The sequence below is a fragment of the Parus major genome, chromosome 6, assembly GCF_001522545.3.
Source record: "Parus major isolate Abel chromosome 6, Parus_major1.1, whole genome shotgun sequence".
NCBI classification, from domain to species: Eukaryota; Metazoa; Chordata; class Aves; order Passeriformes; family Paridae; genus Parus; species Parus major.
This window is the reverse complement of record NC_031775.1, coordinates 21,246,327-21,274,149: the sequence shown is the minus strand read 5'-3', so window position 1 is coordinate 21,274,149 and position 27,823 is coordinate 21,246,327. Positions and strand designations below refer to the sequence as shown.

General features: G+C 40.7%; 1 protein-coding gene and 1 long non-coding RNA gene across 10 annotated transcripts in view; one reads left to right on the top strand and one right to left on the bottom strand.

Moving 5' to 3' along the window:
• Positions 1–5,977: 5,977 nt before the first annotated feature.
• LOC107206602 lies at positions 5,978–7,394 on the bottom strand. Of its 2 annotated transcripts, XR_004498179.1 has the most exons (3): positions 7,008–7,394; positions 6,584–6,686; positions 5,978–6,282 (listed from the first exon to the last, which is right to left on the bottom strand). It is a non-coding gene; the product is annotated as an uncharacterized LOC107206602 (long non-coding RNA). The 2 variants fall into 2 exon arrangements; XR_001522459.2 differs by having other exon boundaries at positions 6,584–7,393.
• Positions 7,395–7,570: 176 nt separating this feature from the next.
• BTRC (beta-transducin repeat containing E3 ubiquitin protein ligase) overlaps positions 7,571–27,823 on the top strand; it is a 115,805-nt gene continuing 95,552 nt past the window's right edge. For 2 of the 8 annotated variants that reach the window (XM_015633464.2, XM_015633456.2), the window contains exons 1-2: positions 7,571–7,714; positions 24,307–24,375. In XM_015633464.2, coding sequence (XP_015488950.1) covers positions 7,667–7,714; positions 24,307–24,375 — 117 coding nt within the window. In that variant the 5' untranslated portion in view covers positions 7,571–7,666. Of the gene's footprint in view, positions 7,715–20,201; positions 20,289–22,602; positions 22,682–24,306; positions 24,376–27,823 lie in introns of all 8 variants that reach the window. The other 6 variants (XM_015633466.2, XM_015633460.2, XM_033515475.1 and 3 more) reach the window with 5 other exon arrangements.

Here is a 27,823-nt window from a genome sequence, read left to right as displayed (position 1 = left end):
TGCTGAAGGATTCAAAATTAAAGAACAATAAATAATTTATTACTTTATTTACTTTAATTCAATAAATTGCTTCCCCACAAATTAAGATATATTGCTTCAAATTAAATGTTTCATTAAATCTGAGATTAAACTTTTGGGGGCTGGGGAAAGTAAGACTTTTTAATTTGGCTGAAAACATGAAAACTGCTCTTTCCCATTGCTTTAATTGCAAACTCTAGAACCAAGGTAACACAAATTTTACAAAGCGTAGTTGTGCTGGTTTGGTCTCTGCTCCCACTCCTCTGGGAGATCACTAGGTTTCTCTTTCTGACTTTCTCACATGGCTGCAGACTTTCAGCAGCAAATCCAAATGGAGCACATCTCTAATCCCAACCAAACTTACACAAATGTCCTCTAGTTGAAGCACTTTGTGTCTTTTAGACTTTGCAGGGTCTTGTTTCTACATAATCTTGCTTTATGGGTGAAATTGTCATAGTGGCTGTCCATGCTCCAGCCACACTCTGTGCTCTTTGTTTCAAACACATGTAAGCCAAATATATATTTACAAGTTAAATAAATATATGATTATATACATATATATATAAGTTTCTTTTGGTTGATGTCCTGTGCTGGGACTTGAAGGTGGGATTTCAGCCATATACTGTCTCCCAGTCTCCAAATATGTTCACCTCTAATGAACATGAGATAAAACCTCATGTCTCTGATTTATGGTGGTTTTCTACATGCAGAGCTCTTTTACACATTTTCATTAGTATGATGGCCTAGCCATAGAGGTGAATGGGACAGGCAGACTTACGAATGTGGAAATCTATGTAGACTGAAATGAAGGCGTTTGCTAGTTCCCTGGGCAGTGATCCTCTAGGTAGTGCACCTAGTATGATTGAATCTGCTACAGAGTGGGATCTCTGGGGCCTGTCTGGCTGCTGGATGTTAGAAACAGCTTTTGTAATTTATTAGAGACTGCTGGAGGGACTTACAGCCAGTTCAGCACATGCTTCCATAGGTACTCATGGACCTGTGCACCAATACAGCCACTGCAGAGCACCTCAGTGCTCTGTGACAAAGTCTGTGCTGCTCAATTTAGGAACAACCTGCATAAACACTGTTTCAGGAGCAAATAATTGCTAAAGGGCTTCTATTTTTTCCCCTCTGACTCTGCAAGCAGATGAACTGTAGGTGCTGTGAAACAGCACTGGAGGAATTCCCCCTCGCTTGTATAACGCCTGGTTCAAATGACCAAAAAGCTCAAAGTAGTTGCTTGTGACTCTTGGGTGCCCTCTCCACCCATGGCTACAGGCTCACAGCTCTGGGTCCTTCATTGTAATAGTATCTGCTGCAGGTGTGCAAAACTGGGACCATGGTTGTCTTTCACAGGAAGGTTAGAGCAGCAAAAGGAGTGCCTGAGATACTGGGTGATGGAGGAAGGTCTTGTGATGCCTACTCTGGGCTGCACTGAAGAGGATTGGGCAGATACAAGGCTATGTGCATCATTTCCTAGAGGGAAATCTTTGTGAGGACATTTCTGCTTTCAAGAGAGGTGTCCCTCTTGGGAGTATTTCCAAGGGCTGGGAAAATGCCTTTTCTGAGTTCTCCTTCAGGCATCAAATGGCAGGACAATGCCCCATGAGAAATGGGGTGCACATGAATGAGTGGGTTAACTCTGCAGGCAGGATTCCAAACTCCTCCTCTGAGCAGTGAATGATACTGTAGAAGAAGAAGGTCTAAGAACTGCATGTCTGTCAGCTCCTGGAACCCAGGTCACTCTTGGACTCATTGGGTTCATGGGAGAGGGCTATTGCTTTGGGATCTAAGAATTGTAATGTGCCTCTGTGATATGGGGAAAGGCACAGTCACTGCAGCAAGTGGGCTTTTGCCAGGAAAACTCTCTTATGTACTTACTACGTAAGTCAAGAGTATTTACAGGAGATCTTGCTGCCTGTAACTTAAAGCTTTAGCGAAACAAATTGGAATTGCCTTCTGGAGGCCATTGTTATAAATTACAGCCCCAACATCTGTCCACATCTGCAGTGTCTAGACAACCCGTCTCGGCTAGAAGAGTGAGCATGGGGGGTGCTGTGATCACAGTGGGGAGGGGAAGCAATGCTGGGGCTTGTGCCAAGCACCCTGGTTCATGCTGCCCCTCTGCTTTTGAGCATGATGCTCAAAGCAGGATCCAGCCCAGCCAGGAGGGACTTCAGGGACATTCAAGGTAGGAGGAGAAACATCTGCTTTCCCGCATTACAGATTGATGCCAGCAACAAATTTGGCCCTTGGAAGTCTTGACTGCCGTTGCCTCATTTATTGCATGTTGAAGGATGTGAGAGAAGGCAGTGCCTTCAGCCAGGCTTGTTCCTGGCTTTCCTTGGCCCCTGTGCAGCATGCGCGATACAGAGGCCAGGCCCGTCAGCTGAACGATTGCATTTTTTTTACAGTTCCTAGCGCAAACCTTCTCATTTATATGTAAAGTAGCCATTAGTCATAGCTCTGTTCCCTCACACTGCCTGATGTACAATCACATTTTGCAGTGGATGAATCTTTCCACACAGCTGCTCTGCTATGAATAATCCGTTGCTGGGCCCATAAATCAGAAAAAAATCATGCACCTCCTTTGCCTGATCCTTACACAAAGTCATATATTTTACATGAGGACAAACTAAATATTCATGAGGCTTTAAAAGGCTGTTCTGACTACAAGGTACTTGTTGGGGTTGTTTTTGTTCTGCCAGGTCAGGTTTGCTGATTTGGGTTTGTTTTTTTGTCCTCCTAAGAAGAAATCTTTCTTTCCTCTTTGCCACCCTTCAGGCAGCAGCACTGAGCTCCCAGCAATGCTCCTCTGGACTCGTGTTTGCCAAAGGACTGATGAATTTGTCATTGCTGCTGTGTCAAGGACAGGCTGATGGAAGGTGTTGCAAACACCAAACGACACGTCCCAGGGGAGGTAGCAAGGCCTCAGAGAGTGAAGGAGCTGCTTTAAGGGTAAAGAGGCAATTCCACATCTGTGCTGGGGGCTCCTGTCTGGCTGGGAGTCAGGGTGCATGTTTCTGTATGTGCATCAGCCTGGTGCTCCACACTGGGGCCTCTGGCAAGACATGAAGACTAGGAAGGCAGCTGAACTGGAGGAATAGTACCTGTTCAAGAATGTTGTCACCCTGATTTATTTTAATCCATATTTTAAACAAAGCACCTACAGAGTCAATAGAGAGGACTGAGACCAAGGCTTCAGCATCTTCTGCTTCCCAGTGGCCAAGTGAATCTGGTGGGGGAGCAGCATCATGCAGCCACCATGGTAAGATGGGAAACTGGGAAGTAAGCTCAGGTTTCATCTGCTCAGCATCTGCCCCGTCCAAGACACTCTGCCTTGGCCATCCAGAGTCAGTGATGGTGCTATTAGTGCAGGGAGAGCTCTCAACCCCCATGACAGTCACCAGATCCTGACAAGTGTGAAGACAAGAGGCTTTCCACCTTCTATTTGCTGAATTAGCAGCTCCCAATAACTGAGAGGGACCAATCTCATCCTTCCCTGCCCTGGTCCCATCTGCCCTTACAGTAGTTTTGCCATTTGTGTGGTCACAAGAAAAAGCCAGTTTGACTTGCCAGAAAAGTGTTTAATTTATATTTCCTGAGTATAATTTTCCTGACACTACAGTGAACTAAAACAGCACACTAGCAAACAAGTTTTGGAACCAGCAGAAGGTGAGAAGAGGAAACATGTGGCTGTCAGAGTCAGGAGAGAGGATTCAGCTCCCCTTTTCAGCAGCACAAGGGATACAATCAGCTCAACCTGTAAATGTTAATCTACAGCTTACACTGCTGTGGTTTCTCTGCAGACAAGCCTTCTTCTCTGGTCACCCCCTCCATACATGCAGCCTTGCCCGTATCTTCTTATACCAGGTAATGAGTATCTGATCAGTGAACATAATTCATACTGTGTGGTCTTGGACTCTCTCCCTTTGCTCTTTCATGACTGAATGTCCTTTTGTCCTAAAAAAGCCCTTTGCCCACTGGCTGCAAGGAGCCATTCTGCCTTCAGTTTCCCCAGGCCACTGCACACAGCCTTTAGCTGAAGCCAGAGCCCTGTGTGAAACATGCCGCTGTCAGGGATAAGCTGGGCTGGAGAGGCTGAGCTGAACCACTGGGATGTTTCTGGGTGCAGGGGTCCCTGTCACCTTCTCACAAGCTCTTATGCTATCAGAGATTGCCTGTGTGTTCATCACTGTGAAACACAGCCCCAGTAGCAGCTGCTGCCACTGCTGCCGCCAAGTTCTTGCAGGACAAAGGGAACGACAAAAGATTCTTCCACCAGTGAACTCCCTTCTTTTCACTTCCCTTCCTTTTTGCTCCAACTTGGAAAGAATGAAGCCAAGGCACTGCCAAAGTAGATGAAAACAAGGCCAAACACACACAGATGGTGACTCCACAAATTTAATTTAAAATCATCCTTTATTATTCAAAATATAAAAATTCAGGCAATAATGCCCAAAGGAACTGCACTGATTAAAGTTTCCTAATGTTTCATGGCCAAATCTTTCTGCTTCCACCATGGGTCACTGGGACAAGAAGAGAAACCCCTCTGCAGTGCAGAGAAAGGTAGGGCTGTACCTGTGGTAGATCACTTAACCACTTACTTACTGACCCAACCAGCTTCACTTGAAGCAAAGCACCAGCTGTTCCTTACCCAATTAATGACTGCCACAGCAAATTAACATGGCTTTACACCAGGCGTGGATGAGGTCCGCAGAGTCCGGAATGCACAGAGCAATATGCTATTGCAAAAATAATCACAGTAATATCTTTACTGTTAGGTAGCATCCTTCATCTGGAAGGATGGTGAGGTCCCTGAGCACTATATGGGCTCATTTCATGCAACGTGCTCTGCAGTGAGGGGGTGGAGGGCAGGGAAGAGGGTATAGCTGCTGTTTCAAGGAAAAGTAAAGAGGAACTGGTCAGGGTGGCTCTAGTGTGGCAGAGATAGCAGTGACTAGACATGTTCAGTTCCTGCAATTCAAACAAGCAATTGTTTGTTTGGTTATAAATCTGTTGAGTGTGCCTTCTCCCTGCCTTATGTACCACAGACCTCTCCAATGTCTCTTCACCTGCTATGTGATGTGACACCTTGATGGTGTCACAGCTTGGTGCGCTGACCATTCCCTCCTCTGGCCACAGAGGACATAGCAAGCTGGAGGGTGCACAGCTGGCCATTCAGCTGCAGGGAGCATCCCACAGTGGGAAGAGACACAAGGTCAGGCTGCAGATGCAGAGATCCAGGTGAGGTTCCCACAGCAAGGTGTTACTTCATGTTCAGTCCTGCTGGGCCAAGTGCTGCTTCTCAGAGTCCTTCCTCAGTCACTCTGTGCTAAGGTTGAGGCTCTTGCCCTGTCCCTCTGCAGTGGTCCTACTTTGTAGGGTCCTGATGGCAGTGTGGCAGAATAACCAAACCCTGACCTACCACCAAGTTTAAGTCCAGCCCCTAAACACTCATTAGTTTTGGCTCCACATAGTTCAGGGACATTAATCCCCTGTAAGTTACAGTCCAGACAGATCAATCAGCCTGGAGGGCTTTGGGACACTGGTGTCTAATGCTGAAGCATTACACTTTCCAATTTTCCAACAATTAGGCCGCCATCAGATATTATTGACAAATAAACCATGCAATCAAAGCCCTGAGCCTGCCACACTGCTACCAGGAGGATCCATTTACATCCCAAGCCAGCTGCAGGATGCCTGGAGGGAGGAGACACAGGAGAGTCCTGCCTCAAGCACCAGCAGCCCCTGGTTGCCTTCAGTGCTGTTACAGGAGCCCTCCCTTTGTAATTATAGGACTCCCTCATTATAATTACTGTTATTTATATAATCGTGGTGAGTGTTTTCAGTGCTGTCAGCAGTCTGGAAAGTGCCCAGCCCCACTAGAGCCAAGCATTTCAGGCATTTGAGTGCTAAGAGTCTGGGCTTAAAGTACAACAGCCAAGAGCATGGAAGCTTCTTATCCTGGTGACATGGAAGCTTTATTTGTGAGATTTCTATGCCCTGGGATTGTAGAGGGAAAACATCAGATTATCACTTTCTCCTTCTCTTAGACCACTGCTCTGGGAGCGTAGATCATGCCAGCATCACACCCTGCAAAGGCTGACATTCCCTGTCACCTCTGCTGGGTCACTGGCTGCAACAGACACTCCTGGCGCTGGATCATGAGGCACCACCTAGTCACATGTCCCTGGGAGGAATCCAGTAATGGGCACATCCTCTGCATCCTCTGTTTTCTCTCTGATTATCTTGTCTGAAAATCTGGAGGAGATGGAGTGTTTAGAGAAAATGAGGGAAGGGACTGGTACTTAGGAGATACTGGTTTTGTGCCCGTGTCAAAGAGAGGAATGAAAACAATGGGTTTGAGCTACATATGGGTAAGCAAGTGCTGATGTTTGTTGCTGGCTTCTTTGCATTTAAACAGGAAGAAATTCAGAATATTTCACTCAAAATGCAGAGCCAATTATATAAATGCAGCAAGGAAAAAAATCTGAATGTTTTACTAGATGACAGACTGGCTAGAAATCAGTGTTGTGTTTGCTATAGAGAAGTAGAAACTTACTGGGGTCTTATAATTGGTATCAAAACCACAGGAAGCAATTCCTCTCTGCTGCTCCATACGATGTGGATTCAGTTTTTTGGGCACTGTGAAAAATGTAGAAAAACTGGAAAGAGATGAGGCAAATGTAATAAACAAGAGGATTAGAAGCAATGGCTTCCACGTGAGTTGGTCATATAGGGTATGCAACAGAGAAACAGGGGATATGGTAAATATTCTCCTCTCTATGTGCAGCTGGTAGTCAAGGAATGTTGATCATTTATTTTTTTCTCTTTGCTGCTCAGTATAGCAAAGAAAACTTGGTACAATTTTCAGGGAAAATTGATCTAGAAACATTATTAGAAAAAGGGCACCAAAGCACCACGGGAGGCTTTTTATGTACAGGATGGCTTCAAACAAACATCTCTCAAGAATGATGTCAGCCTACTTGACCCACTCCAGCGATGCAAATTTTCACGTCCCCCGTGGACCTTCGGCCTGGTGACTTTTCAGCAGACATTTTTGGCACCCAGTGCACGGGGCTCTGTTTAGGTTTGGCAGCAATGATCGACTGGAACGCCGGCAGTGCGCGAGCACGGAGAGCAGCTAGAGCAAAGCGTGGGACCCTCCTACGGGGCATGTGAGAGCGCCGGGCTGTGACTCAGGAGCCAGCCATACCTACCACTCCAGGGAAAGTCTGGAGCTGGAAACTGCCCGCTCGGCACCTGCAGAACGAGCGCCTCCTCATCTCCCTCCCTCGCTCAGAGCGGCCGTGTCCGTCAACCCCGGCCCGCACCTCGCACCGCCACGGCCCCAATTTACTACAGCCCCCGTCGGCCCCTGCACCGCACAAAACGCATGCGCCAGCCGGCTCCCAGCGTGCCCCCTGCTCCGCAACCTGCCGGGATTTGTAGTTTTATTCCGCAGGTAGGACCTTTGCCAGGGACGCGGCCGGGGACTCCATTTCCCGTGGGCCTGCGGAGCGGCGCATGCGCCGTGCAGGCAGCGGGGCGCGGTGGGGGGGCGCGGGGTAGCGCAGGTTCCCGTCTGCGCTGGCTGCGGCCTTCACTGAGCGGGGGGGCGGCCCCGGCCCGGCCCCGCAGGACGATGGACCCGGCCGAGGCCGTCCTGCAGGAGAAGGCGCTCAAGTTCATGGTGAGGGGCCGTGGGGGTTGGCGGAGGCGGCGAGGGAGGGTGGCTGCCTCTGTCGATGGAGGGGCGAGATGGAGCGGGGGGCAGTGGGGAAGGGGACCCGGGCCTCGGGGCTGGGCCGGGCCGGAGGGCGCTGGGCTGGCGGGCGGCGGAAGGTGGTGAGCGGGGCCCGGGGAGAGGAGGCGTCCTGCCTACGGGGAGGGCAGTGAGCAGGGTCCCCAGATCCGGGCAAAAGGAGAATTGGGAGGAGGGGGAGGGGGCTGCAGGTGCCACCTGGGAGTGGGAGAAGTTAAACTGGAGTGAGGCAGGAACTGGCTGAGGGGCCCACAGGCACCGGCAGGCTTTCCGCATGTAATTCTTGGGTTTCTTTCTTTATTTGTGCACCTTAGACTATCCCTCTGAAATTTTGTTTTTCCTCCCATTCTACTTTGAGATCTCTAAATACTGGCAATTGAGTGTTTCACCTGCTGCTGCAGCAGTGTATCAGTGATAGTGACTGCGGGGAGCTCCTACATTGTTTAGGCTTTGAGTTGCCCTTTTGTATGGAAACCAGTACATGGATCCAAGGTGCTCTTCAAATATGGCTAATTTACATAGATTTGAGGCATTGTATGCTTAAACTGTAGATTAATTCTCTTTTTCGTCCTTTGTTGATATTTCTAAGGGTTTTGGCTAGAAACTTAAAATTTAGAAATGAAAACAAGGTGTTGCCAACTAAACTGAATGTAAATTTCAGGTGCCCCAAACTGTTCTTTCCCTAAGGGTATAATTTAAATGACTGGCAACACTTGCTAAAAGTTTGTTTTGGATTAGTGCTTCTAGTGGCACAGAATTAAACTAGAGTTCATCATGAAGAAGGAATTCTATTAGATCTTCAGAACATGTGCCCAAAATGAAATTGAGGAAACTCTAGTTGCAGATTTTAATTTCTAATTTAGCTTCAGAACACTTGTTTGGCTTTTGTTTTTTAATCGGGACGAATTTGTTTCTTTCATGAGACTTTTTCACCCATTTGCTAGTAGTCTCCAAGTTAGTCAGGTTTATAGAGTCTCAGCTAGGCAAAGTGGAAAAATGCTATGGACACCTAAATATGCAAGGTAGCAATTAGTAATAATGAATGGCCCTCTTTGGTGTGGGATTGGCCAAAGGAGTGTCACAGATCCTGCCGCACTTGTGTTTGGCCAAGCTTGCTAATTACAGCCTGCCTTTAGATAGTGAGTTTCACATCCCAAGAAGTTTCTGCTGAAACATTATTGTCTGCTGCCAGACAGCATCGTGAACGTGCTATGCTGACTTCTCATACATTACTTTTTTCATCCCCTGTGCCAAGATCTTCATTCAAGGGCTTAGTCCAGGTGGTCTGAGATCATCTGTAAGACTGGGCCTGGAGGCTGAGGGAATCCCTGTCCATTCTGCAGCTGGCAGTGTCCCACTCAAACAATAGACTCCCTGACACTGGGGAGAGTCATAACCATGAAATGAAGCTGCTCTTCTGGGATATGCATCTGTTAAGATCACCTGATAAAGGGAAGAATTATCAAGAGAGGCTGCACTGATAGCTGAAAGCTAACCCATGTTCTTTCATGTTTTATTAAAGTGTCTTTTGTATGCAAAATGCTGGTAAAACATGCAGTGAAAGATTTGGCTTCCCTCTGTCCATTCTGAACTTTTTAGAGTATTTTTGCTTACAGGTTGAGAGTAGAGGAAACAAAGGTCTTGTTAAGCACATCTCAGGCTTTTGCTTTAGGGTGCATTGGTCCAGAATGTGACTCTTTAATTCTGATGGAGTAAAGTGTTTGTCAGGCTTCATTGGGTCTTCTGGTGTTCCTGGAAGGGCTGCACAGGTAGATACATCAGGATACACGAAGAATTAGTTGCAGGTATCATCTTGGCCGTCCTAGGAAATGTCTCTTCTCTGCCTTGTAGCACTCAGACAGTGCTTGGGCACTGCAGTGATGGCACTGGTACAGTTATCCACACAGAGGTAGCAGATCAGCTCGTGCATCCTCTCAGCTTATGCTGAATCATTCACAGTGGATTACCTTGTCCATCTCAGTGTGTGGTGTGCTTCATTTGCATCTTCCTTCTTAGGTGGCTCACAGCTTGGCTTGAGGTGGGCTTTGCTATTAATTATTGATTTTTCCTGAGAGCTTCCCAAGGAGCATTGTAGGTAAATAATCAAATACATTTTGGAGGTATGAGGCCTATTATCAAAAGTAGGAGAGACAGTTTTGGTTTTGAAATGTGTTTGGGGTAGGTTTCATTTCATATTGAAAAGCAACCCTCTAGGTGGTAGTTTGTTTACGCTTCTCTAGAAAATAATATTTTTTTCCACTTAAAAATGTCAGTACTTAATTTTTGACATTAACTTTGAGCAGCTCTCTTGAATCACCAGGTATGAAGGAAGATGGACCTGGTGATTTGATTTTCATTTTAATGTCCAGCTCTAACAGAAAAGTGTCATGGGAAAGATTCATCCAGTGCTAATATTTTGAATGAAATTATCTTCATTGTTTGCATCTACATTTGATGCTTTGAAAGACAAACAGTACTCTGTTGTTTTTCTGTATGCTCATGTTTGTGTAACTTTTTGATGGGAGTAGAAGGCATCTGCCTTCTCACTGGCTGCTGTTGGCTGGATTACTTGCCAGTGAGGCAGTATTGCATTTAACTGATATCTGCTACTAATTTCCTGGTTATCTGTGGTCAGGTACAATATGTATAATCTAATATTTAAGGTTTAAGTGATTTATTTAATTTCATTTGCTTACTCAATTTACCTCTTTGTCTTAATAAGACCTAATTTATTCCTGATAATAAGTTGCTGTGTATTAACACTACACAGCACTAAGCAACTGCTCACAAAACTGCTGTTTTCATGGTGAATGCATGTCTTGTATCATGTATTCTGCACATCATCTTTCAAAAGTTTGGTGGTTTTTTTTTGTTGGTTTTTTAAAATGAAAGATGATTCATAGATTTAAAATACAGTCTTTTAAATTAAATAGTCCAGTGTTCTGCAGCTGCAGCAAGGATTTCACCAGAGTGGAAACTTCATTCACTTCAGCCTGTTTTCTTTTTTGTATGGTCCTACTGATAAAAGTACACTCTTTATAAAGTACAGTGTATAAGAGACTGATGCACCAGCTACAGAGAGAGGTGACTGTGCCCATTAACCTAAAAAAATGCACACGAAAGTCCCACCACAAAGCCCCTGCCATAGAGAGCTCTGCTTTTATGCATTCAGAAATATGGGATTTCCATAGTCACATAGTGATTTACCCACGATCAAGAAATTGAGGTGCTCAGTAAGTAACTTTCAAGTTCAAATAAGTGTTTGAAACTGTAGATACAGTATTTAAAGTATGAGTGTGATAGGCTCAACTGAGACTTTCATTAAATGTCATATAAAGTAAACTACATAAGCCTGCATAGAATAGTAGATATTTTTTCAAAGTAGCTTCAAATGGTTCTGTTAAGTATACGAATGTTCTGATGATTATCTTTTTAATTAAAATGAGAAATCTTTGTTTAAAGTGGCATTCTTTTTTACGACCTGTTACAGTCTCTGTAACAATCATTTCTTAAGTCTGAACGTTTTTAATTCCAGGAATCCATTTATATAAAACTATGTTTAGACTTAATTAAGGAATGATTCTTTCAAAGCTTGTAAATAGCCAGGAAAAAAGGGACAGAAAATAAAACTGACATTCACTCTTAACAGAATGATTGTTACAAGGTATGTAATATGCTATAAAAATACAATAAAGCCCTTTTTATAAGAGTTCATATTTTTTGTTCCTCATTTTGAAAGGTATTTAAGAAAAATATCAAAGCTCTATGAAGCAACATCTGTTTTCTTGAATGGACTAGTGACAACTTCAGTTGTGTTTAATTAGCAGTGCTTGGAACAGTACCTGACCAGTTTGGGGTCCCATCTAGGACCATTTGAGAGGCAAAAGCTTGATACTTACAAGAGCTTCACTTTCTCAGTTTTTATAAATTAATTAATTTGAATAATAATTTACTTAATTTCCTGGCTCATGAGTAGGAAGAAGTCAGTGTGAGTGTTCTTTTTTTTCTGTTTCACCCCCAAAATACCATTTTCCTTTTGGTTTTGGATAATTGGATTCTAGGAGCTGCTGATGGGTCTTCCAGTTTCATAGCAGAACCAGAGCCTTCTGGCTGTGTTTTAAGATGCATCTGTGGGGTTATTGTTGTTTTTGTTTTTTGTTTTAGTTTTGTTTTGTTTTGGGTTTTTTTTGGGATTTGGGGGTGCTTTTTGTTTGTTTGGATTTTTTGGTGGTTGGGCTTCTTTTTGGTTGTGGGTTGTTTTATTTTTTAATGAGGGAAAACTCTCAAGTTCATTAATTTTTATATTTGCATGTTTGTAGGAGCTCCCACATAACTGGCAGGTAATATAGTAAAGAATAGTCAGTGTAATTGAAGGCTGAAGGATAGTAAAGTTGGATTTTTTTTTTTTCCTGCTGTGTGCATGTATGTTTATATATGGAACAGATGGACAAAGGCTTATACTTTAAAAGAGGCTCTGCTTGTACCAAACCTATGTCATTCTTGGTGTCAATGGGACCAGGATTTTTAAGACCTGTTATTTTTTAGCTATTTTTAAAACATCTTTGAGAACCTTGCAGTCTTCCCAGTAACTTATTTGTGTCATGGACATTGTGGTAGAGAACCCTGGGTAACCAAAGCAAGGATGTCATCCAAGCAGTAGAATAATTATGTAAGCTGGGATAGCAGAGCATTGCCTTTTAAATGTGGGGGTGCAAATCCTTCTTGAATATTAAACATTTAAATATGTATATTATAACTATAAATATGCATTTTCCAGTTTTTCCAATGGTACTGAAATAGCATCCTGGCTTTTTTTGATATTTGTTGGGACTAGTATGTTGTATGGAAAAACATTGATTAATTTTCTTCTACCCCAAACTTTGTGCTGTAGATTTTTCTGCACTTGATGCAGGCCTTTGGTACTTCAGTAACTTCACCCTCACTTCTTTGGTAATGTTTCATTTCAGCCACTTTGCTCCATTAAATGTATGCAATTAGAAAAGCAAATGGCAAATTTGCTATCGCATCACTGAAGTATTTAGTTTGATAGACTTAAAAAGCCAAATTTGTTGCACCATGCTCTCCGCACTGTAATATGTACTATAAACATCAGAGAGAATAGGCTGACCTTAATATTTGCTTCTCAGACTAAATCGCCGCCTTGCAGCAGTTATTTCCCACTGAATAAAAAGTTTAATTTCACGCCCTGATTAGTGCTAGTATGTGCAGGTGGATATTTATTTTATGCAGCTAAACTAATCTGCCTTGGCAAATTATTTGCCAGTCAGCAGAGCTATAATTCCTCATGAGTATTTGGTACTAAATTATCATTCTCATTAGTAAGATAAAGCACACTGTTCTAACCACGAAGTTTGGTTAGGCAAAGGGCTTCCTAAATAGTCATTGGAAGATCCAAGGTGTGCGGTGGCCTCAACATTCTCAGTATCCTAAAATGGATTGTGACATGTAAAAAGAAAATGAGGATTTCAGAGGAAGAAAATAAAATTATTCCATAGTTGTATATTGTGGTAAGGTAGGAATGTGCAATGTTCAGAGATTACCTTAAGAGGTGCCTAATGAAGAAAAAAAAATCAAATGGTCATCTTTGGTTGGCCATTTCAAGTGAAATACTCCAAGTTCTGATGTCTGGGCCATAAATGAGATGAAACATAAAGTTATGTTGTTTCCTTCTTCATTTTCAATGCTAGTGGCTACTGAGGTAGCAGAAATAATGACTTGAGACAAAAAGTTAAATGGTTGAGGAAACTTCCTGGTCTGGTCTCGTTTAAAATTCAGTTCACACTCTAAAAACGTTTTCAGTAGGGATCAGAAAGTATTTCCTGACGTACAGATGTTGACTGGATATGTTTGTCAAGTGAATGTGTTCATCCATTATTTTGTTATCTATGGATTTTACTGTGTTGGTAGTTTGTTTGTATTATAAAATGTGTTAATGAAAGATACTTATTTTCTGTTAGAAGGAGAGTAATTTATACCTGGAAATTAGGAATTCTCACTAAGTATTGTGTGAAGGGATTCCACTAACTTTTTTTCATTTGTATAGGTTGCTATATATTCTTGTCATATTAATTTTCTCAGTGATTACTGCAACAGTATTTATGGTCACATTTAAGACCAGCAAAACCAGCAAGCTGAGCAACTTGATTTTTTTTGTAGAAAAATTTTCATGCTAAATTAATCAATGCAGATGGAATAGGCTGTTTTCTCACTTCCTTGTCTTGTATTCTTTATATTGTGTCATCTTAAACTCTATGCATGCTGGTGAGATTCGTGTAATATTTAACTGTCCTCAGTAGCAAGCTTAACTGGTATTTCCAGTACTGAGTATTTTCTTTAGTCTTCCTCATTTCTTCCTTACAATTCAGGAAATGCTCAACTAGGCATATTCTTTATACATTTTAAGTGATTCTGCACAGAAGGGCTGAATCCACTGTGTGTTCAGCTGTGGAAACTGAAAATTAATTGTAGAATAGTGGTGTCCAGTGGCTGCAGCTAAAGAGTAAGTGCTCAAAATAAAACTAATGAGCAATCAAACATGAAGCTGTTTCCCTGACAGGATACCGATTAGTGATGTGAAAAACTTCTTGATACCACAGAAATGGTTGAAAATAAACATCCTGGGAATTACATTAAATATTTTCTGCTTATTAAACAACAGACCTTTCTAATGCCATTTTTTCTGAGGTGCTGAGGAAGTCTGGTGTTGGACAAATGCTACCACTGCTTGCAGAAAGAGAAAGCTGAAGCTCAGAAATTTGCCGGGGGTCATGGACTGGAGGAATTTGTGTAGGGATAGCGTACGCTGTTAATAGAAGGCAGAATACAAAGAAACCAGTTCTTCTAATAGCTACCATTGTGCTTCTGACCATGTTTTGGTTAATTTTACAATTGGCTAGCCACCTGTTAAGATAACCCATTTTATCATTAAACAAAATTAATTTTAAAAATGGCTTGAAACTGTCTGATTTTAATGGGATCTGAATATTCTTAGTTTTAATCTGCCTCATGAGGCTTGTCTTTCTTCTGGGAAGTACATTGTTACATCATTAAAATATCATCCCCTACTGAGAGAGAAATCGGTCCCATTCACTAAATGGCAATGCTGAAACAATGACAAGTATTTCTAAAAACTGCATTAAAATTCATTTTTTTCTCTTTGCTGTGCAAGTTCCATGGTCCCATTAACCAATGGGTGCTCAGCCTATTTGCCGCTGTGCGTGCACAGTCAGATTTGTTAGCTGGGATGGCAGAAGGGTTCAGAAGCAGACACGATGACTTACAGTTTTAAATTATTTCACTTTTCCACAATGATTTTGCTTGGAAGCAAATGACTGATCATAATTTTGCACTCTCTAGCTACTTCTAGTCCTCCTCTGTGCTAAAAATTGAGAAACATCTGATTTAATTTTCCTTCCCTCACTGCTAAAACAGGGTCTTGTGCAGTCATTTTGATGAGAGCAACAGAAAGGAGAGAATGAGGAAGAATGGGAAAGCTCAGCAAGGGGTCTTTCTAGTCTTCTTTGAGGGAAGGACAGAAGTGTTTACAGTCTGTGGGCAGGAGCCATGCAGCCTCTTGGCAGAATCCGCTGGAGTAACCAGTTTGGACTAGAAGCAGCAAAAAGGCCAAATGCTGGTTTAATTTGTTTCTTCCCATGGTGAGAAGGGAAAGGTTGCAGGGGCATGCTACAAAGGAATGAAGTTCTTAAGTGCAGTTGTATGTTTGCAAAACAGTAGTAAGTGTGTTGTTTTAACTATAGTCTAGGTGGAGCTATCTTCTTCAGAAGGACCTGGAGCAAACCAGATCTGAAGAAGATGGTAGAGAGGGAATTTGGTTAACACCAGCCAGTGCAGAACTCTGGTGTGAATTTTTTTAGCTGGCTTTGTGCCTTACATGGGATTTTTCTGTTTGTAGGAACACTCTCTCATGTTATGTCCATCTTAGGACATAGTTATTCTTACAGAATGGAGGGGGTTCTTTTCCCCCAGATATAGTGAGATGGATGAAACACTGTTGGGAAAGGTGATGGCAGTCTTTGCTTGGATACTAATCAGGGCTGGACTGTACACTGACTAGAAAAGAGTCTGAATGTTTCCATGGCTGCCCATACAGCAACCAGAACAGTCTCTGGTTGTTTCAGAGAAAAATGGTCTATCATGAAAGTCTGTCATACAATGTAGTCACTCTCCCTCTCTACACACATCGTTTGTAATTTATTGTGAGAGCAATACAGAATGGAGCAGTGTTTATGTGGGAGTTGCTTTTAGTTTATGCATAGTTGGCCTTGAATTCTGTCTATTAGGAAGATGTTGGCGATTCTCCAGGGGGGTTGTTCATTTGGTCTACTCAGTGCCCTTCCTTCTTATATGCCAAAACTGTGAGCATGATCGAGAAATGCAGCCAGCTATCATTCATCTCCTGCAAATTAGAACAATGAGAAGGGGGTGTAGTCTCAAGAAACGATGGATCGATCTTGTTTTCAAAGATGAGTCTTAGAAGCATCTCAACAGAAAAAAATTCAAATAATGTTAACAGCCTCTTCAAATGTGACAGAAGGTGTTTGTTTCCTTTTGCTAATATATTTTAAAATCTACATTTCCTTTTCTTTTTGTAACTTTTTCCTTTTTATTTTTCCTTCTCTTGACTAGGATGACTCCAGTGAAGTGTATTGCTCTAGTACTTTGTTACAGCTGTTGTTAAAAGCAAGCATAAATACCCTGAAATTTTTTTACTGCTAAGAAAATATTCCTATAATCTCACTGACTTTAAAATAAGAATTTACGTGGAGATGATAAAGGGCCTGTTAGTGAGAGGACACGTTGGTGTTGGCTTGGAGTAGGTCTTATGGGTTCAAGTCTGATACTGGTAACCAAAGTACTCTATAAAGCTTTCACAAACTATTGAAAGCAGTAGCTAAGTGGAATTCTCTTTGCTATGACATTGCAGAGCTATTCCAAATTTGACTACATTGAAAGTCAGAATCCTAGTTCTTATTTTCTTGCTTAACTCCATTCATGGCTAATTCATTCTCATTTATTCATACACTAGTGTCCTTGAGCTTAAACAGCTCTCCTTGTTCCCCTGTGTTCATCTGTAGATATTTGTGGAGAGCAATCATATTCTGCTCTGAGCTGGATCTGGTCAGGCTAAACCAGCATTCTTTAATTCTGCTATAAGACAGAAGGATCATAGTTTTTGATCATCTCAGTAGACCTTTTTAAACAGCTGCGAAATTTGATTAGTCTTCCTGAAACACGAATGACCAGAGCTATACAGAACGTTCCAGGAAATATTTTATAGATTCCTTGCACTAAAGCAGTGCGAGATCCTAATTCCTCTCTTCTGGGAATCTTTTACTTTATACAATATCCTATAGTAGTATTTGCCATTTCCTTGGCCCCATCTTATGGGTGAGCCATCATTATCTAATAATAATAATTACTCTAATGAGTAACATATCCCAGGGCCTCTTTTCTCAGGTACTGAGTTCATAATTTAAAATGGAAATAATGTAACTGTAATTTCTATTCATCATGTGTCAGTTCTGTTACCAAATTTCGAAGATGTTTTGTCCTATATATTTATGATGTCTATTTCATTAGCACATTGGTAATTCTTGAGTATTTTAGCTATTAGTGAGAATATTTAACATAATTTCAAGAATAATAATAGATTTCAACAAGGTTCATTGTCTGTACAGCTTAGTGGTTCCTTTTTCAAAATTGCCTGTGATGCACTACAGTTTTTAGTTTCTTAGCCTTCTTGTAACTCTGGTATTAATCCTAATCCTCTTAATTTTAACTAGTAACTTCCTACATGTCATCTCAAATGCTTAACTACTTCTAATTTGTCTGGACTTCAGTGATCTTCTTAAAGAAGAAGATTGGGTTAGTCTAGCACTAATTCTCATTTGTTCTAAATTGGGAATAGATTTACTTAGCCTCCCATGGTGACTGTTTCATTTTGGCTATAGTTATCAGTACTCAGTACATTTCCTTTCTTGGGAGGCTGGACATACTGTTTGTGTTTTAGCTTCGGTTTTTGATTTTTTGGCCAGCCATTTCTGCAACATTTTAGATTTATTCTGGTTAGAATTACAGATGGTTGTCCTGTGTGAGGATGCTACCAGGGGCTGCTCTTTAGGTATCTTCAACTATTGCTGTTGCCTCTGCTTCATTCTGGTATTGCAGTCCTCCAAGACAGCACATGATGATTTGGTGTTTCTTGGTTGAAGGAGGAGTTTGCTCTAGTTAAGCAAAGCAAAGGAACACTTGCATCCTATGCCAGGAATTGAGAACTGTCATGGAGCTGAACTTGGTACAGGGTATTTACGTAAGGAAAAGAAATTTAATATATTTTGGTAAGTTTTTGAGGCAATTCGTTACAGATTCCAAATTACTTCTGATGGGTGAAAAGGTCCTGCATTGTAATGGTAGCAGAGTGCTTTGTGAGTTAAATGTATTTGGACAGAATGACCATTCCTGCAGAAAGGAAGTGATTTATTGAACAGGAAAATATTTGGCTAATGCTGGAGCCTGCTCAGAAGACAAGAGCTCAGTAGCTAAGCAGAAAATCTGGGGGAGTGCTGGAGTGTGCTCTTCAAAGTGTTTCCTTCTCTTTAGAAAAAAAATGGTATTCCTTTTACAAATTTGTCTGCTTTATGTGTGAATGGCAGGTTTCCTTCCAGGATATTTGGCATAGACCTGTAACCCATCTCTCCTGAAGGTGTTTTTGTCTGTTACCTAAGATTAACAGGAGATTGGGAAGGTAAAAAGTTAATATTGTAGTTTCTTATGCTGATTATGGAAATTGTAGTTTTCCAAATTTAATTTGGTTTACTTTGGCTGTATTTTTTTTTAAAAAATACAGGACTTTCTATTCTGATGCTCTGAATTTCAGTGAAAAATTAGAATCCAAGTGAGCTCTGTGACTTTTCTATGGACTTACAAAAAAGAGACACGATACTTGGAAGGCAGCTTCATTTTGTTGATCTCTGGACAAGCTTCCAGCTTATACATAAATGCTTGCACTGTGAATGTTGGAATGTTGCTGTTCTTGTTGGATACTTACCTGGCACAAATTCAGAAAGTAGCATGGGAAATGGCCTTCACCACAGATCTTGCAGTTCTGAGGAAGGCTGGATATAGTACTTGAATCTCATATTTAAAATGTTAAATCATTGGGAAATCAAGTCTGGGCACAAAGAGAATCTCCACACTGCTCGAGTAAGCATGTTTGTGGATCTTGCTGTTACTTTGTTCAAAGATTAATGGAGTGCTGTCACCATTTGGTTTTCAATACTGTAGCTTAGTATTCTTGTGAGCCCTAAAGAAGATATCCAGGTGTTTCATGTTACAGAAGTAGTTTACCTGGTTGCTGCTGCTCTTGCAGGATATAAAAAAACCTTGCATCTATTTATCTGTCAAGGAGTATAAATAGACACTCTCCAGTGGGAGTTGGTTTTGAGCAGATCTCAGTTGACGAACTCAGGCAGATTCATTAAAGAACTGGAGTAGCCATGTTCACTACGTGCGGTGAACTCATTAAGTTCACAGGCAGTCAGAGCCTACTGTTCAAGAGTGCTGTGTCCTTCTGAAGGAGTTTGTATCAAACTGTGAGACCTGACAGTCAGCTGACTTAGTGTTTGTTCATTCTTTCTACAAAATCTCACAAAGGACACACTTAAATACTGGCAACTTAAGCTTTTAGGATCAGATAGCTCATGGGTTTTTCTCCTAATAACAATGAAATATTTTGAAATCATGTTTGGTTTTGTTGAGCTGTGGTCCACAGATCTAACTGTGCCTTATTTTGAGTATTGCTTTGGGCAGTAGAGTCAGGGATCTGTTTGGGCCATGAAGTTGTATATTCTGTAATAGGAATTCAGTTTATTGCTGTAATGGATGCAAACTCATTACAAGTTCTAGGCCACAGGGGATACTTTCCTTTGCTGTGGAAGTCATCTCAGCCGGACAATCTTCAGTGCAACTGGCCATGCCCTTCCATGTCAGTGACTGACAGATCTAATTCTGCTTTTATAGCCAAGAGCCTGTTAGTTAATGGAGTCGTGAATATTGTTACTCAGAGGCAACCTTCAGAGTATTAAAATGCATGATTCCTGTTCTTCACTTGATATTTATCAAACAAGGTGTTGTATCTAATGAATTCAATGCTATTGTAAAATAAGTACTGTGTGTAGATCATGACTTAAAAGAAATGGCAATATAAGTAGCTTCATTATTGCTTTGCAATGATGGAGAGAGATGGGTTTAGTTTGCTTGTTTAAGTCCTGTGTGATGGAAACCCAGAGTGAATGTCTTCTCTGAGGGAACAGCAAGCATTATGGGTGATATGATCAGATTAATAAGATCCTTAGTACATGTATATTTCATACAGGTCTCAACTTTTTTCCCCCCCCTCATTTCTTCGTACATGGAAGCAGATGAAATGCAGAAGCAGCAGTACTGCCTTGGAAGTATTATAGTAGGTTTCCTTTTATAATTATCATTCTTGACATATTTATCCTTTCTTATGGAAGTGAAGATGCAGATATTTAAGAACCCTTCTTGCACAAAAAAGCTCAATTTCCGCTCACTACTTAATTAGCACTTGTTTATGACACAGCATCTGATTTGATTTTCGAAACAAATTGCACAGTAAAGAGGCTGATATTTAAACTGTATAGTAACCACAGCTCCAGCTGTGACTCAAATCTTGTAAGCCTTCAGGGGTTGTGTTTAGGCTTAGAAAATAGGAACTCAGGCCTGTAATTAAATGTCCTCTGAAAATCAGCCTTGGTAGAGAAGTAGAGAGGGTACCACTGAATTTTAAATTAATGACTTGTTCTCAAGAATCATTCTGTTGTTCTGGACCTTGCTAGAGACTGCAGAAATCAAATGGTTTAAAAATGGAAGAGTAGATTACTAAAGGGAAAAAAGGCAGGGGTTGCAGACAAAGAAATGAGCAAAGTAAGCTATTTTGGTTCCCCAGTTTATAGACATATGCAATATATTTAATTTTAATATATGGCTAATGTATAGATAACATATTCTGTGGACACCAGAAAGACTAGGGGGAGAGTAAGGACTTCATATGCAGTAAAATTGCATTTTAGAACTGTGAGTAAGGTGCTGATGGTTGTGGAATAAGCCATTTGTGGTAATGTAAGGCTCATTTTTAAGGCAAGGCCTCAATAATAAATATCAATGTCTTGGAAAAGGAAGTAGACTAGGTTAGATTACAAATTAGTCCCTCACCTAAACCAAAACATGAAATATTCACAAAATAGCATGATAGAAATTAGTAGTTAGAGTGCTTTTAGAGTTACTTTTTGAGGAAAGCAATCACTGTCAATGCTATTGAAAAAGAGCAAAATTCCCCTAGCAGCCTGACTTCTAGTCAAGGAAAATGCTGGAGCAGATGCTAAGAGAAAATACTATGCTTATGAATGGTATTGAACCATGAGCATAAACGATGTGTGCTCATGAAAATACAAAAATGAGTAGGTCTTGCTGGGCAATTAATTGTATTGCTGGTGGAATTGCTTTGAATGGATCATAATCATGGAAGATTTTAGTGTTGATTTATAAATTAATACAGCTTTCAAACAGGGCAGTTTTCTGGGTCCCACATCTTTTTAAGGCTGAGGGGAAGAGGGGCAATTTTATTTTTTTTTAATTGTCAGTCTTGCAGTCCTGTCTGCTGTCATTGGGATACTGCAATTCAGAATATTTTAACCAGATGTATTACTTTAATTGCCTCTTTCTGCTGAAGGATGCATTCCTAGGGGTCATTTACAGCGTGCCTAATAGAACCACAGGAATTCAGAATTTAGGAGACTGGCTAAACTTTTACAACCAATCATCACTCTGAGAAATTTTAATTAAATTATACTTTTCTACTGTGCTTATTTTGATGTAAATGGGGGCTCACTTGTGCATATATCCCTTTAATGGCATAAGTGGCAGTATGTGGGTAATGACACCACATACCTTGTACTGGTAAAATTTGCTTCTCTTCTATGCAGTCTGTCATTTCTTCTTAGATGAGAGTAGGTTTATCAAATGCAGAGGAGACATAGCTCATTGAGAGGATTTTGCAAATATTTGCAACTATTGAGGGATGAATGATGGGTCTTAGTTTCTCTTGTTTTTATGTTTCACTTGTCAGCATTGAAAAATAAATTGAGTTTATGGTAGCTGCTAATCTGCTGAAACTCCTGATTGCTTTTATTACAATACTCAAACAACTTTACCTTCTAATCACAAAAAATTGTGTTGGAAAGCGTTGTGTAAATAGAAATACAGTGTTATCTTTACTACTGGAAACACTTCTGCTGAAGAGTAATCCCGTTACTGGTAACAGATCTGTTAATACAGTTACATATTTGCAGGACCGGGGTCTTCAAATGAAATGGTTCAAGTCAGTGTCTTAAATCAATTATTCAGACTGCTCTGGACTGATGGGCTAGCAAAAGGTCTGAATAGTTTGACTGTTATCCTTTAATTTGTAGGTTAGGTGACAGAAAGAAATGAAGTAATTTTTCACAATTTGTTGTGAATGCAATTTGTTTCTATCATCACAACAATTTGTTCTGTCAACTTGGGCACACCTGAGAGTGGTATTCAGGTCTCTCTTCTTCTGACACCAATTTCAAGTGATTGTTATTTCTGCTTGTTTATGAGGACTCTTATTTTTATTTCCTGAATAGATACATACTGGGCTGTGCTACTTTGAAAAAGAAACTGAAGCCCTTGAGCCAGAAGTAAAATGTGTATTTCTGTATTGTTCTTACTAGATATGCAGCACTTCATATGGTTTCTTCCATTTCCAAAGCGCATGGAAATGTCAAGAGCTCCTCTTAGCAAACCTGTGAGGTGGGTTAAATGAGTGTTGTCCCCATTTTACAGTCGTAGAGAGACTAACCACCCATGACGTTAGTGCTGAAGGAAGGATCAGTTGGGGGATGATGCTTCTAGCTGTGTGAGAAGTCTCCTAAAACATGGTTTGTTAATGTGTTAAGCACTGCAAGTCCAAACACAGCAGGTGAATGCAGTAACCAGACATACTTGACTTTAATTTATCAGCACAATGGTGGTTATTAAAATTCATGTTCAACTGAGATCATTGGCTAGGACACCAGGGCATAATCTTACTACTACTTTGAAAGATTTAGGAGGATTTAAATTCAAACTGGAGAGAAGCAAAATAACAAAGTGCTCAAAGTATACTGTAAAATCCTGAGTGTGTACTTCTCTTTAGAGGCAAGATTTTAGTCTGTTCTAGTCCTTATTTTATTAATAATTTTATTTCTTTAATATATATTTAGTATATATTATTTTTATATATTTATTATCTATATTATTATTTCTTTATTAAATGCCCACCATAGATGTGATAGTTTATCATTCAGCCGTAACACATTTTTTCTCTCCAATAAATTGTACTTTTTGTTGTTACGAGTACCGATGTGGATGCAGTTTGTACAAACTAAATATTCTGTTGACTCAAGAACAAGTGAGAGTAAGCTCATCTTCACTAGAGCCATTCAGAAAATGAGTAAGCTTCTTCCAGCCTTCCAGGAGGAATGGTAGGGGCACACATCTGATTTGGAGGGGAAGTACTGTAAGTTAAGGAAGGAATTGTGAAGTAGTTTCTGGGAGTAAGAAAAGTCTCTAGGCTTGCTGTTTGCGGATATTCTGTCTGGTCCTGTTGCTTAGATATGATTTTAATTTCTAAGTGTCTCCTTTTTTTGAGGGGGAGGGGGAACACTTGAATCCACTTGTATATGGAAGTATCTTTGAACTACAAATAAATGTCACGCTAGGCAATGTTTTGGGGTTTGTTGCATGTTTTTTCCTAGCTGTAAGTTATGCTATATATATGTTTTTTGCTTCTAGAGCAATTTGATGTCTTGCCTTTTCTTCAATCCAATAAAGCATGGAAACAGTAAATGAGGGGGGAGGTTATATTTGTCTGTTGATTTGAGGCATAATTTATGGCTGTAAGTACAGTAACCTGTTACCGTGGTATTAAGGCTGTACCTCTTCAGGAATTTTCTGTCATCTCTTCATGTTGTCCAGTGTCTGCTCTGACCATGTTGAGGATGGTAACTGTGGAAGCACTCATGGCTTGACTACTGCTGTTTTGACACCATTTGCTTTTTATGTAGTGTCAAAAGCATTAATGACCATTAGTCTTTGCTATTGCGCCCACCACAGAGGCTGTGCTTATCCAAGCACATTTTTGTGGAAATTAAAAATAAATACCTATATATACTGAACTGAAATGTAAAACTGGAAAACAGAAAAATGGTGACTTTATTAAGAAGTGTTCTTAAAGCAGCTGATATCAGAGCAGTAAACAAGAACTAATCTGGGGTCTAAATCTTCGTGTGTGCCTTTAAAAAATCTGCATTGTTTAAAATGCTCCAGAATTTAGACTTAGGTTAGCTAGGTCCCAGTGTAAAAGGAGGTCTCTCTTTATGTCTATTCTCTCCTAGCCCCGAATACACATGCCAAAAGATGGATTTCAGCTTATATCTTCTGGATACCAAGCATGGCTAAAGCAGGTTGGACTGTATTATTGTTATTCATCTCATGTGAGGGACCGTGTTGGACACCTGTGCTTGTCTCATTAGTGAAGTACATAAATGAGGGTGTAATGAAGTTACAGTGCCATGTTAGCTGATACCCCTCATAGCCATCACTGTTTTGTGTTTATGCATGCTGTGTTTGTATAACATTTTCTCACCAGTCTGATGAATGTGCACTTCCTGTAAATAAAAGTTCAAAATGCAGTCACCTGGAAGCGAAGAGGGTCAGAGTCTGAAAACAAATCTACAACAACAGCTTGAATTACAGAATTAAAATGGGCCTTCAAACACAAAGCTGCATGGTTGTGGTGCTGGTAATAATGGGGAGGCCACTGGGTTAAAACTCAAGAGGATTGCATCTAGCATCTAATTCAGATCTGCCTGGGTGAATCAAGTATGGACACTTACTCACATCACATAACAATTGTGCAGTTTGACACAGTCTGACACTGTGGGGAGTCCCCACTCGGAAGTGGCCTAGTGCTATATTACTCTGGCTATTATTAAAGGCCAGGCTTTAGATGTCTCAGCAGTCTGCCTCTAGCAATTGCTGTCAGCTTTTCACTTTTGTGAGTGAAAAATCCCCCTTCAGAAAAAATCGCTTAATTTACAAATGGCCTGTACAGATCTCTTCTCTGATGAACATACATATATGATGAGTCCTGTGTCCTTGAGAATACACGACTTAAAGTTGCTGTTTCTGTAGAAAGCCAGAATGTGTTGTTATGGCAACAAAAACTGGAAATATGAAAACAGCACAGATAAGCTGCATCCCGTTGTCATGGCAACTGCAGTTGTGAAATGACAAAACATGGTGATGAAGGGATCTTCAAGGTGGTGCCGTGAGCCCAACATAAACAAAGAGCCAAGTCACTTGAGCAGAGTGTGAGAATGAAAAGCTGCATCAGCAAATCCCCTTAAAATATGAGAGTTTCATTGTAGGTGCTAACAGGATGGTTTTGATTGTCCCCTGTTGTGTCAGTATCTTACAAGCAGTAGTAACTTGCTTGTGCAAGCTGCTTACTGCTGTCAACTTATATTGACTTCTGTGAAACTGAGCAGAGCTTGAACATCTATTAGAAGATGGGCATCAAGTTTTAAATTATATATGCAAACCATTTCTTTGAATGAGTTCTTTGAATGATGTGCTGCAAAGGTGAAGTGTGCTTTGGAGCTTCTTTCTGAGAGACTGTTTCTCCTTTGCTCTCCTCAAGTCCACTCTAGTGAAGGTCAGTTGGGACACTGAAGCTTATGTTTTCTTGATTTAAACTTTGCTGAGCCGGAGGCAAGGTGTCTCAGAGGAATCTAAACTCTGCAATTATTGTCTCACAGAGCTCAAGTTTGTTGACCTATGGGGCATGGCATCAGTTTCTGTTTCTTATGTGTGTTGGGAGAACAATAGGAAGAGGATTGTGTGGCTGTTCTGTTTTCCTTTTACTTCTGAGGCAAACAGACCAGTCTTATATTGCCAGTGCCCTGATGCAGGTGGGATATATGCTTTTTGGACTCTGAAAAATACCAAGGGGTAAAAAAGCCTAAAATGCACAGTAAAATTTCCAAGGAGCCTTTACACTAAGCAACCTCAAATAATAAAAGAACTTGCACTTTTTGAAAAAAGATATTTTTTGTAAGCATGCTTTCCCTTTGATTTCCAGTTTATTGATATTAGTTCTAATGTCTATCTCAATCTTCTTACTTCTTGATCCAAGGAAAAGTTATAAACCTGTGCTTGTCATCAGCAGATACTGTCGTGGAAATAGCTTTGCTATTCCAATTTCGTGCTGTGATTTCACCACAGGAAGTGTAAGGGTAAGGCAGTTGATATAAAGGCTGGGAAGAGCTTTCATGGGAAGCAGAGAGGTTAATTTTTTTTGAGGTGAGTTTGATTTGGTATAGGATATCTATTAAAGGTACTACCTGTAGGATTCCTTAAAACTATGTATTGAAAAGAAAGCCACTTTTGATATATGTAAAAGCATAATCTATATATGCATCCAAATGGAATGGGGGCTGTGCATCAGGTTTATTCTCCTGTTGTCTGTATTTTTAACAGGATCCTAACGTAATGATTTTTTTTTTTTTCTCAGCATGGCTGAGTATTGATCTGCTGCCTGACTTACACAGAATGTGAGAAGTATCCCAGTAACACATTGTATTAATGTGGACTAAAAGCAGTTTATATTACAGATGAGGTGGAGGAAGATGGAGTTCTGCAAGACTGGACACATACTGTAAATATCCATAAAACCGACAATTTTATCTAAAACCAGTGCTGGCTGCATTTGCGTATTTTCAGCCTTTTTAAACTGGAGGTAATAGTTGAACACTAGCTAAGCATGGCTTGCCCACACTGATGCCATTACCCTCTGCCCTTTAATGTCAGGTTTATATATTTAATGTTGCTGTGCTGCAGTGGAGAGTTGTATTGCGTTCTTATGTGGGCTAGAGGAAATACAATACCTATGGCCAGAAATACATGTTGCTTTAAGACTGGCATTTTAAGTAACCTGCATTGTTCTCTTTACTCTAGCCCTTTCCTGTTTAGGTGTTTGTCTTTTTGTAGAAGATACAGGTGGTTTATTCAGCCTTGATCTTCATTTAAGCTTTTGACTTGCTAGCAGGCCATAACATCCCATCACCTAGATGCTGTCCGTTTGGAGACAAGCCACAATTGACTCTCTGAAGGGGGAAAGGGGGGGAATATTTGTGTATAAATACAGTCAACAGACATGACATTTTAATTCCTCTACTATATGGACACTTTGAATAATTTAAGCTAAACTATGAAACTGGGCAAGTTAAGCTAATTAGGTAAAGCACTTACAAAACATTATTTTGATTGCATAAACAGGGAAGTAAAAGTATCATTTCAGGTGACTTCTGAAACATGGTAATTCAGAGTTAAAGCTAATGCCTCCCTTTTTCATAGCATTGTGAGCAAGTATGGATCACGTAGGATATGTAATGTAATGCAATGCACTCATCTGAGCCTTTCTGCCTCCCACTGTCTTTTTGTAGTAGAATTTTTAAAGCCAAGTTATAAACCTGTAAATGTGTTTTATGCTGGAAATTCTTGGTGATACCTTAACTAGATTGGTACCAGCAAAGGCCAATATAATCAAAACAAGGCACTTCAGATATTAATGGTCTGCACTTCAGTCAAGTCAGCTGGAAAAGAGAATGTAAAAACCAGGACTGTGGTAAAGCCAGGATTCTTCTGCTAGAATTGCACTTCGCTGAGAGAAAAATTAAATTATTCTGGATATATTTTGGTTTTGTAATTTTGTCATTTAGCATCTTTTCCTTAATTTCTAAAACATCTATTTTCAGTGGATCCACATGCTTTTTAAAATCCAGATACTAACTCCTTGGGTGGAAAGTTGAAATAAGATTTCTTCCTGCAGTTCATTTATTAATACTTGGC